Below are 12,334 nucleotides of genomic sequence, written 5' to 3' on the forward strand. Positions count from 1 at the left end.
TGTGCTGCTGCACACACTCCTCACTTCCTGTAACTTTAACATCCCTCACTAACCTCCTATCGGCCCTCCTAACCAGAAAATAATCTATCTGACTGCTATTTCCCCCAGACTCATACGTAATTAACCTACTGTCTCTTTTCCTAAAATATGTGTTGCACACAATCATGTCCGTTGCCTCCCCAAACTCGAGTATCCTTTCCCCTTCTGCATTCCTTAGACCATACGCAGATCCCCCATGCACTCCTTCATAACCTTGTGCTGCTTCACCTAGGATATAAACCTTCACTGGCACAATCTGATTGGAGCACCTTAATTACTCACTAACCCACCAGGCACCAAAATTTTGTTACTGTATATGGTTACCACCCAATGAAGTAAATGGTTTCCTGGTGTACAGTACAGGAAACCATTTGGCTTGCCACTCAGTGTAGAATCACCATTGGCGAAAGAAGAGGAACGAATGAAGGGAAGTAAGGAAAGAAGGAAGGAAGAGAGGATAGGGCAAGCACACAAGAGCATCACTATATCGAGTAAGTGGATGGTGAGCGTCCCCACCTACCACTAAGTTACTTGTTATTAATTATTTTCATTTGGCTCACAGAGCACAACACAAGGTATCACCAGGGACATGGGTGGTGGCGCGTGAAATTGTTCGAACACAAGGCCTGGGATTCCGTGGCCTTAACAAGGGTGTCACTGCAACCATCGGCAGGAATGGCGTCTTTAACATGATTTACTTCGGACTCTTCCACACCGTCAACAGTCGCATTACTCAGCCTAAGGTAACACTTGATTATTGTATCGTTGTTTTTGTTTCCTCAGGCTCATCCGGATGTGAACCTGGTAGATTGCAGAAGAATAGCCCTTCTGCATCCAGCAGCCTCTTTCGGGGGGAACAGGAAGTAAATTAACCCTAGACAGGTAAACCTGGGTCCTTTGCACGAAAAAGGTAAAGTGGGGTCTCTCAGACCTCGGAAAGAAAAAATGAAAAAAATGAGTATATATTTTATTGAGTTCAGCACTTAAAGACAGTTTACATGACTTTTGTACTTGCATTTAGTGCACAAATGTTTATAAGTAAACAGTAAGAAATTTATTTTTTGAAATATGTATGCTGTACTTTTTTTGTAATGCCACCCAACTTAAAACTTAATATTAAATATTCTTTGTGATCATTTCCTGGTGCTAACCAGTGGTCCAACAAACTGCAGAGAAAAAGGGAACCACCACAAATGAATAACATCTGTACTCTAAGAAGGTGAAAACATTTTTTTTTTTTCCAGATTTTGGAAAAAAAATACATTTCTTACTGTTTATTTCTAGTCATTTGTGCACTAAAAACAAGTACGAAAGTCATATAAAATGTCTCTAAGTGTTTAGCTCAATTTTTTTTTTTTTTTTTTTTTTGGGGGGGGGGGTCTGAGAGACCTCAATTTACTTTTTTCATAGAAAAACTCCAGCTGTACCTGACTTCCCTGGATTTCTGTATATAAAGAAAAAAAGACAGATCCTTGTAGAGGGCTAAGAGGTCTGCTAATGTTTTGGGTAACTTCCAGCTATCCCACAGTTTTCCAAATGTAGGTAATAATAACCAGTACAGAAACATACAAAGTAAAGTGGTTTATGACAAGCCCCAGTGGCCCATAGGGCAAAAACTGAGCAAGACCAAGAAATGACCTCATCACCACCTACTAGTACCCACCTAGCCAGGACGGGTCAGACTCCTATGACAATGTATTTTTTTTTTTTTTTTTTTTTTGAATGCTTAGGTCTGACAAACCTCACTTTACCTGTCCAGGGTTAAGGGATGTTGTATGGTTATACTGGTGCCACCACATGAAGGCATCCCTCTCCAGCTCTGCCACAGTACAGTAAGTCCTTGTTATGTCTTCTTTGACATTCATCTTTGCTGTCATATCCAAAACAGAATGCAGAAAAATTCTCAGTTAAAGTTCCAGGGGTACTATAAAGCTGATTTGACATTTTCCCTACCAGTATACAGTACTGTACCAATATCAGGAACGATTGGGCAAATATGAATTGGAGCAGATGGGAGACGTCGAAGGTGTGTGTAGGATATTTACAGAAGAAATATGTGCAGCATGTGATGTGGTGTGTGGAAGGAAGAGAAGACGGAGGGGGGTGCAAGGAACAGCGTGGTGGACTGAAGAGGTGGAACAGGCTGTGGCACAAAAGAAGAAAGCATACAATGAATGGATGAGAAATAGGGGCGTGGAAGAAGTTGAGAGGCGGAAGAGAGAGTTATATGTAGAAAGAAAGAGAGAGGTGAAAAGATTAGTAAGAGAGAGTTATATGTAGAAAGAAAGAGAGAGGTGAAAAGATTAGTAAGAGAGAGTAAGAAGAGAGTGGATGAGGAATTTGGAAGGAATTTGAGTGTAAAGTGGAGGGACTGTAAGAAAATGTTCTGGAAAGAGGTGAAAAGAGTAAGACAGGGTGGAAGTGAAGTTAGCAGGGGAGTGAAAGATAAAAATGGTAGATTACTAGTGGAGAAGGGAGAAAAAGTGAGCATATGGAGAGAACACTTTAAGGAATTGTTGAAGATAGAGGATGGAAGTAATGCTAGTATAAGTGGCTAGGGAATGGCTGGGAGAAGGAGGGAGGTGAGAAGGCAGGAAGAAATCAGTAGGATAGAAGTTGTGGAAGCAATGAAGAAAGTTAAATCAGGGAAAGCCCCAGGAATTGATGGAGTGTGTGGTGAAATGCTGAAGCATGGGGGAGAGATAGTAGTAGAATGGATGTGGAAGATGTGCAGATTGGCCTGGGAGGAAGGTAGAGTCCCGGAGGATTGGAAGTCAGGTATAATTATTCCCTTGTACAAAGGAAAAGGGGAAAAAGAAGTGTGTGGTAATCATAGGGGCATTTGTCTTCTTAGTATAATAGGAAAAGTGTATGGTAGGATACTTATTGACAGAGTTAGAGAAAGAACAGAGAAATTAGTTGGAGAAGAACAGGGAGGCTTTAGGAAGGGAAGAGGTTGTGTAGATCAGATATTCATTCTTAGATCTTTAGTGGAAAAGTTTCTAGAGAAGGGAAAGAAGTTGTATGCGGCTTTCATGGATTTGGAGAAAGCATATGACAGGGTGGATAGACAAGGATTGTGGAAAGTGTTAAGAATATATGGAGTAGATGGGGAGTTGTTGAATGCTGTGAAGAGTATGTACGATGGTGCGAAGGCTGCAGTGCATGTGGATGGTGAACTAAGTGAATTTTTCTCTTTGAAAGTTGGGTTGAAACATGGATGTGTCATGTCTCCATGGTTGTTCAATCTGTACATGGATGGGGTAATAAAAGAGGTACAAGGTAGGGTAGTGGATGTTGGAGTGGCCCTGGTGAGAGAGGATAGTGTTTGGAAACTCCCTGTACTGTTGTTTGCAGATGATACTGTGTTGTTGAGTGAAGACGAAGGGGAGCTGCAAGGCTTGGTGGATGAGTTTGGGAGAGTGTGTAAGAAACGGAATCTAAAGGTGAATGTAGGGAAGAGTAAAGTGATGGTCTTTGAGAGAGGTGAAGTCAGTGAATGTACAGCGAGGTTGGATGGTGAGGAATTGGAAAATGTGAGTACGTTTAGGTACTTGGGTAGTGTGATGAGTAAGGATGGAGGTTTGGAGGGTGAAGTGCTTGAAAGGGTACAGCAGGGAAGAAAGGTTGCTGGTTCTCTGAAAGCAGTGATAAGAAACAGGGAAGTGAGCATGGAAGTGAAAAAGTTACTACATGACAGTATTGTGATACCAACTCTAACGTATGGAAGTGAAGCTTGGACGTTGTTGGAAGGACACAAGTCAAGAGTGAGAGCAGTGGAAATGAGTTATTTAAGAGGAGCCTGTGGAGTCACATGGAGAGACAGGCTGACGAATGAGGATATAAAGGAGCGTTGTGGTGTGCATGTGGATGTGATTGGAAGCGTTATGAGGAACACACTATGGTGGTTTGGCCATGTGGAGAGGATGGAGGGTGACAGATTGACGAAGAGAGTGTACGTGAGTGAGGTGGAGGGGGGAAGAGGGAGGGGGAGGCCAAGGATGAGATGGAGGGATGGGGTGGAGAGGTATATGAGAGAGGGGGGTGTGAGTTGGGAGCAGGGCAGTGAAATGGCGGGGGACAGGGCGACTTGGAGGCGATTTGTTTGTGGCCACCCCAAACGGGATTGAGGCATCTGGCAATAGATAGATAGATAGACCAATATCAGCTCTGTATGGAAACATGTATGATATGTGGGAACACATCTCTGATTAACAGTGAGAACCGCCTGTGTTACCTTTCCTATTTCTAGACCCTACCCATCCCTTGATATGGTAATCAGTATAATCTTAATTAATTCAACCCTAGTTCCTTGTAAAAAGAGGCATGGTAAAATGGTAAATTATCTTACTTTGATGAGGATGATTGGTTGCAATGACAACTCTGTTGATAGTTACCTTTTTTCCTCCCTCTCTTTTCAAGGAATGCCTTTACTTTGGCTCTGATTTGACCAGGCAGCTCTTCTCCCTGGTTATAAAGACATCCCTTAACTTCCTCTCTGTCCCCGGATTGGAAGGTGTTGGATTTCAAAAAAGGGCAACTCCATCAAGCAGTCAGCCAGGTTCGCATTCAGATAAGCTTAGTGCCACAGCATTGAAAGTACAGCAACAGCAACAACAGCCATGGCAGGCACTGATAAGGAGGCTACCTGTGGAGGCACTGTGCACCTTAGGTGGAGCAGCTGTGTCATCCACTCAGTAGCCAGACCTCATATTTCCTTGCACCTCGCCTTGGGAAGAACCCTGGTCCAACTCTGACGAGATGCTGTCTACCACAAGGGGATGTCAGATCCCTACACAGTGTATGTAGTGTGCTTATCCTGTAGGTCGGCCTCACAGAACCAGTTGCTTACCTGTGATCGACTTACAACGTCTATTCAAAAAGTACCCGACCTCATTTTTTTTTTCTCTCACCAACCAGTTAAGGGATAGGGGCAGAGTTTTGTGTAGCGCAGTGCAGGACCTTTGTACGCATGCATGATTAATGCCAGCTGCCACATGTGACTCACTCGGTGACTTTCAGCCAGCCTGTGTTCATGGTCGTACACGGTACACTTATCGCGTTCCCCCGGTCATCACGATGACCAAAAAAGCCAACCAACATTACTTCACCAAATTTTGCCAAAAACTAGGTGATACACAAGTTGAAACCATCTAGAAGATCCAGCAAGTTTTTGGGAATGGAGCCATGGGGGTTATTTTTTTTTATTATTATTTTTTTTATGTGTCCGACTCTGGGCATAGGCTTCACAGCCTGCTATCATGGCCCAGTAGTCCTCCTACATACCATACACCCCTACATGTCACCACTTCGGCGCTAACACCCACCATCCATTTTGAATACATACTAGGGCTGTCTCGTACACGACTGGTGTCTTGGTATTAGCGGGGGTATTTTTACGACATGTCGGCGGGTCTGCTGGTAGATCAGTGAAGTCTGATTTAATGAAATTCAAATCCTTAAACTGTTCTCTGTCCCAGTGGGGATTTGAACCTGGGTCCGGTAGGACTGCAGGCCGTCTCTCTACCGATTGAGCCACCTCCTACCCCAAATAAAAGAGTGGTACAATCACTTCAACAATGGCTGAATGTCAGTCCAGAGTGATCCACGCCCTGGGAGGCCATCAACAAACACAAGTGCTGAAAATGTGAAGAAATTCTGTGATTTGTTCACAGGAAATTGTCATTTGACTGTCAGAGAAATTGCTAATGAAATTGGAATCAGTGATGGATCAGCCTACAAAATTTTAACAAATGATTTGGGCATGCGATTAGTTGCCGCCAAGTTTGTTACAAAGCTCCTTTCATGTGAACAACAAAATCTTTGGGTGAATGTTGCGCAAGACATGTTGGAGTGTGCAAATCACTATCTAGACTTTCTGAAGACTGTTATTGCTGGAGATGAAACTTGGATGTGCGGGTACGACCCCGAAACCAATACACGATCGTCCCAGTGGAAGCATGAAGGGTCGTATTGGCCCCCAAAAAGCGTGGCAGGTCCGCAGCAAGGTGAAATGCATGTTGACAGTTTTTTTTTCGACTGCCTTGGTGTTGTGCATCACGAATACCCACCAGAAAGTCAGATTGTCAACAAACATTACTTACCTTGACATTATCCATCATCTTTGTCATGCAGCTCGACGGAAGAGACCAGACCTTTGGAAAGCGGGAAGTTGGAAGCTGCACCATGACAATGTTCCTGCCCTCTCTTCTCAACTGATTCAAAAAATTTTTGGCAGGCACAACATCCTGCAGGTCCGGCAGGGTCCCTACTCACCGGACATGGATCCATGTGGCTTTTGGTTATTCCCCAAGCTCAAAACTCCACTGAAGAGTTCCCAATTTCAGACAAATGAAGAGATCAAGATAAATGTGACAAAGCACCTTCAGGAGATACCAAAAACCGACTTTGAAAAATGTTTCAGGCAATGGAAAGAATGCTGGGCTACGTTTGTCAAGTCAGAAGAGCCTACTTTGAGGGGGATTAGTGTCCTAGCTCAGCAGGTTAGCTATTTACATATTTATTTTTTTTTTAGAGCCTAAGATTGGACATTTCCTGAACAGAACTTGTATCTGCTTGGCCAGATAGAGCAGGGGTGAGCAACAATGACAACAGTAGCTTTCATGACAACAACTTCTACAGCAACATGCAGAGTTAGCATTTCATATAGAGATCCCTTACCTAACCATTTCAGTATATATTTTATTCTTGCCTCCAGATGCTTTATCTTACTTCACCGAGAATAACTGAGCTGTAGAGATTGAATATAAAATTTGAGAGGTCTTTGTGAATTTGAATAAAATAATCTGGAAATCGCAAGGAAAAATTTGTTATTTTGTTGCTCTTCATTGCAGTAGATAAACTTTCATGGGCTATTTCTCTCATGCATACAAGAAAATCAAGGTTGGGCCCTCACATTCTGTACTGGTGTAATGCATTATACCTGTTGCCATCATACAGTTTTAGATAGCTAGTGGTCTAGTGAGTCCAGGCAGTCTAACCAGGTGTGATACATGTGGATCTAACTCTAAGGGATGGTTGGGATTTCTTTGTCATAAAATACAGCAAAGGGGCAAGCAACTGGTCACTCTAACCTTAAATGTGTGAACTAAGTAACCTAGTCCCAGGCCACAAAACTCTTGTTGGGTAAAAACTGGATTGGATGATGGCCATTGGTTTTAAGGGGTTAAGTATGTCCATTTTACATGAAAGTCTGCTAAACAAAAACTTAAACAAAGCAATGCTAGGATCTGTCTGTCTACAGCCAGACACCATAATCCCGTAAGGGGTGGCCATTTGTCCCTGAGTTAGTGGTTTTGCGAGGAGGAGCATTGACCCTTTGCTGACCCACTTGTTGACATGTAGGGAACATGTGTGGGTAGGTAATATGGTTACCACCCAGCATTGCAAATGGTTTCTTGGCATACAGGAAACCATTAGGCTCGTGACTCAGTGTAAAGCCACCTGAAAAGGAATGAGGAGTAATAAAAAGTGACAGGAAAGATGGGAGAAATAGGAAGAGAGGAGGGCAGACACAGAAAGAAAATGATAAATGTGATGGAAGAGGTAGGCAGCACTACATCAAGTGAGTGGATGATGGTCACTGCCACCGGATGTATGGTAAAATAGAATTTCATTGTCATTTTTAGTATATATTTTACATGTGAAGTGCAGGTGATGGGTGGCAACTGTTATCCACTCACTTGATATAAAGATGCCTACTTAATTTTTCACCTTTATCATTCTTTTTCTGTTTCTCCTATTGTTTCTGTCACTTTCTTCCCGTTTCATACTTGCTCATTCCCTTTATTACCCTGCATCATGCTGTCATAGGTGGGGAAGGAGGTTAGGATGATGATGATGGTTTTATGTATTACAGTATTAAGCACTACATTTATCAAGTATGTACATGCAAAATTTTTTAGGTTTGTCAGATGAGTGGATGAATGTGTTATTCATATTTACTAGGGAGTTTGTTGATACTTCTCCCACATTTGCACTTTATTGTTCGTGTTTCTGGATCCCTTCCATTCCATGTAAGTGGGAAGGAGAGATGATAATGATAGTAATGATGATGATGATGGTAGTGGTAATGATGATGATAACTATTACTATATCTCCCAACAGGAAAAATGGCAACAGAACCTTCAGAAATTCTTCATTGGTCTTGTGGCTGGTGTGCTGGGCTGTATAGTCAACATTCCTTTTGATGTGGCCAAGAGTCGCATCCAGGGCCCCCAGCCAATCCCGGGACAGATTAAGTACCGATCAACGTTTGGATCTATTGCTACAGTTTATAAAGAGGAAGGGTAGGTATATCTGTGGCCTTTCTGCATATTTCTCCTCCTCATTCTTCTGTTTCTGTTTCTCTTCTTACTCTGCTCTTACCTTTTCTTGCTGCTTCTCCAACTTTGCTCTTACTTTACCATCCCCTTCTGTGTTCCTAGTTTTCCTTCATTTTTACTCAGCTCCCTTTTTTTCCCCTCCCCATCATCCTGCTGCCTTTCTCCTTCTCCCCTTTCTCTCTCCCACTTTCTCTTCTTCCTTCCCCCTCCACCTTTTTCATTGTGGCCAAGAGCGGCATCCAGGGTCCCCAACCAATCCCATGACAGAGTAAGTATAGATTGACTTTTGGATCCATTGCTACTGTGTATGAAGAGGAAGGATGGGTATTTTAATGGTTTCTCTTCTTTTTCTTTCTTGTCATTGTCATTTTCCTTCTTTCCTTCTTCTCCTCCTCCTCCTCCTCATCTGTCTTCTTCTCCATCTTCTATTCTTCATCCTCCTCCATTTCTCTAATTTTCATTTTCATATTCCTCCTCCTTCTCCATCATCTCATCCTTTTACTTTTCATTCTTCTAATTTTCCTTGGTCTCCTCCTGCTTCCTGTTTTCCTCTCCTTCATTTTGGCCATGAGTCATATCCAAGGCTCCTAGACATTCCTAAGATCCACATTTGGTTCCATTGCTACCCTTTATAGAGAAAGAGTAAGGATTTCAGCAGTCACCCCTTCATCTCTTTCTTATTCATATCTCTCTCCTCCTTCATCATTTCATCCTACCTCTCTTCCTTCCTCATCTCCTCTTCCATTCCTTTTTTATCTTTTCCACTGTGGCCAAAAGTCATATACTGTACAAAGTCTTCAGCCAGTTCCAGGATAGATCAATTACCAATTTAAAGTTGTCTTCATTGGTGCGTTTTATAAAGAGGAGGGGTAAATATTAGTCTCTCTCTCTCTTTCTCTGTCTTCTCTTCTCCTCTCCTCTTCTCCTTTCCTTTCCTTTCCTTTTCTTGTCTGTCCACTTCTGTCCTCCACTCTCTTCCTTTTTCCCTTCTGAATTCTTTGTCTTTCTTCTTTCTCCTCCCTCTTCCAATTCTTCTCCTTCCTCCTTTATCACCTTCCTTCTTTGGTGTGGCCAAGAGTCTAATCCAGGGTCTCCTGTTAGTTCTGTGAGAAAACAAATTCGCTTTTATGATTGGCTCTGTTGTTACTGTCTACAGAAAGGAAAGGTGGGTATTTCAGATTAAGAGTCATACCACAAACCCTCCATATGTGCATTCTTAGTGTGCATAGAATCCTAATGTATGGTAAAAAAAAAAAAAGCTGGACAAAGGACGTCTCATGTGTGGAGAAAACATGCTGATTGCGCAGCATGCTTTTTGTACACTGCCCTTAACAGTTGAAACTGCCCCCACAGGAAGTTTTTTCCCATTTTTAAAAATTCATGTAGGCCTCATTTACTTTTTACGAGGAATATTCACAATCATGAGCAATATTTATCAAGAGCAGTATTTATCGGAACCTGTAAAGTATATTGCTATTTTATGTTGTCTTTATATTAGGCTGTGGCCATAGGAAGCATATCTGTTGTCTAGCTGGTGTCACAGAAGGTTTTTAGTAGGCAAGTTAGGGTCTATCATCATGAGTGTTTTCCCACATATTTATTACTTTAACCCCCCAAATCCTGTGACTGACAATCGTCGGTTTCCGATCGTGGTACAGTACGTGAAGTCCTATGGCCGATGATTGTAGAGAGGTTAAAAAAAAATGGAGAGCTGTAACCCCACCTCTTTTATTACATAAATGGTACCTTGTCAATGGAAACTAAGAGGTGAGGTGGTGTGAAGCATGATCCGACCTCCTCCCTGGGTGTGGGGTGGAACCATCTCTCCACTTCTTTCTCTGCCCCATTGGATCCTGCCCTCTGTGTCTCCCCTCACCCAAACTACCCCCTGTAACCCCTCTAAACCATATTGTGTGTGTGTGGCAAGCATATTCTCTCCCTTTCACCCCCTCCTGATGCCCCCTGCACTCCCTCCACCTCCTTGTTTCTCAAGGACATCCTATTCTCGCCCTTAGCAAGGAGTGACTTTTTTTTTTTCCCAGCAAGTTGTGCTATACATTAGACATATGACAATGAAATATACATTTTCTGATGTGTAAAATCAAGCTTTTCGAATCTATAAAACCAAAATTTACTTTGGTGCATTTTTTTTTCACTCTCTCCACAAGTGAGGGGTAACAAATGTTATTTTTCACACTCTTTGACAGTCGATATTGCGGTAATCATTAGTCATTTGAGAGTGAAATACAGTATTCATTTTCAGGTGTGTGAATTCAAGGTCTTGAAGTCTGTCAGAAAAATGTTTACCTTGGTGAAAGTTGAAAAATTGAACTCTTTTTGCAGTTCTGGGGCTGGGGGGGCTGGGAGATTTGCAGTCTTTAGGTGTTAATTCTCTTTAATATCACTGTTGTCAGTTTTACATGCATATAATAGATTATACCCTTTGGAAGTATAGCTGTACTCTAGTTGAGATCATGGTCTTTAGTAGGCAAGTTAGGATCAGACTGGAAGGGTTAGTTAACATTTTAGATATTTATCATAGAATATGATTCTCTGTATGCACAAACCCTGGAACCACAGTTCTCTAGCTTACTTTACATGCATATACAGAGGGTCTGCTTACCAGTATATGATTAAAGCCTAAATTGCAAAAGTGAAGGCAATTCTCAAGTTGTTGGCAGTAATTTTTGAAGCATATGATGAAGATAGAACATGTGTGGTGTTCTGTATCATTGTTAACTATACTCTTTGTTTTAGGATGCAGGATAGTAAAGTCAAAGAACCATAGGCATTCCATAATTGTCTGTAAAAAATTGGGGGCATACTTTTCTCATTCTAATTTTAGCTTTAACCCCTTCAGTCCAGTGACATTTTTTATTTTATTCTTGCTGCCACCAGCCAATATTTACTCAGACTAGGAAGGATCTCAAGTAATGAAGTGGTTAATTAAGGCTGTATCTAACCCCTCCATTTCTACAAGTCTTCCCAAAGCTGAATAAAGCTATCAGAAAGTAGCAAGAATTAAGTAAAGAATACATCATCAGATTGAAGGACTGGAAGCACTGATCATCTTATGGCCAATAAAGGATGAAGATGTCTACAGATTTTAGCATACTGTAATGAGAATGGTGAGATGGATATGTAGCCTTATGCTGCACTGAGGGATAGAATATTTTATATAGAATTTGGGTTACATCCTGCATAGTTTATTCTTGTCACTATCATGCAAATGAATACACTGACTGAAAGAATATATGTATGTGCCTCATTGTGTAAACAGTAGGAAAACATGTTTGCATGATGATTTGAATAAGAGCCATCATGTTAGAATACCTGCCATTTAAACAAACCCATCCTTCCAGGTTCCTGGCACTGTACAAGGGTCTGGTGCCAAAGGTGCTACGACTGGGTCCTGGTGCTGGAATTATGATGATTGTGTATGAGAATGTACATGGCTACCTCATGAAGCGTTTCCCTGATGATGACTGAAATCCCGGAAGAACTGACAATCACAGAAGCTGATTTGGTATGGAAGATTAGTTTAACCCTTTCAGTCTGATATAATATTTTATATTATTTTGCAGCATTTAGTTAATATTGCTCAATGTAAATGAGACTTTTCAACCTTGAGGGGTTAGATAAAGTCTTCATCATTCCTCTCATTATGAGAGACCTTTTTAAAGCTGATATACCGTGTGGAGGGAGCCAGGATAAATACTAGTAAAAGTCACTGGATTGCAGGGTATAAGTTTGGTGTGAGAATGAAATGGAAGTTTTTGTTTAATAATTGTCTTATATTATCTGTATGTTTTAAGTCAAATGTATATACAGATAATCCTTTGTACAACTTAACCCCTTGTGTATGGTGATGTATTTTTAATTTTTATTACACTGTACAGTACAATGAAAATTTTTACTCTGTTATTTTATTCAGTTTTATTGCTTAGGGA

General features: G+C 41.5%; 1 protein-coding gene across 1 annotated transcript in view; it reads left to right on the top strand.

Annotated features, from left to right (window-relative positions):
• Positions 1 to 11,873, top strand: part of LOC145407518 (mitochondrial 2-oxodicarboxylate carrier) — a 30,337-nt gene extending 18,464 nt beyond the window's left edge. Inside the window, exons 5-7 of the mRNA XM_080278442.1 lie at positions 602 to 782; positions 8,167 to 8,348; positions 11,747 to 11,873. Of these exons, the coding sequence (XP_080134568.1) occupies positions 602 to 782; positions 8,167 to 8,348; positions 11,747 to 11,873 (490 nt within the window). The remainder of the gene's footprint in view (positions 1 to 601; positions 783 to 8,166; positions 8,349 to 11,746) is intronic.
• Positions 11,874 to 12,334: the final 461 nt, after the last annotated feature.

This window comes from Coenobita brevimanus, chromosome 73 (genome assembly GCF_032717465.1).
Source record: "Coenobita brevimanus isolate Jiangsu-jjx chromosome 73, ASM3271746v2, whole genome shotgun sequence".
Lineage (NCBI taxonomy): Eukaryota > Metazoa > Arthropoda > Malacostraca > Decapoda > Coenobitidae > Coenobita > Coenobita brevimanus.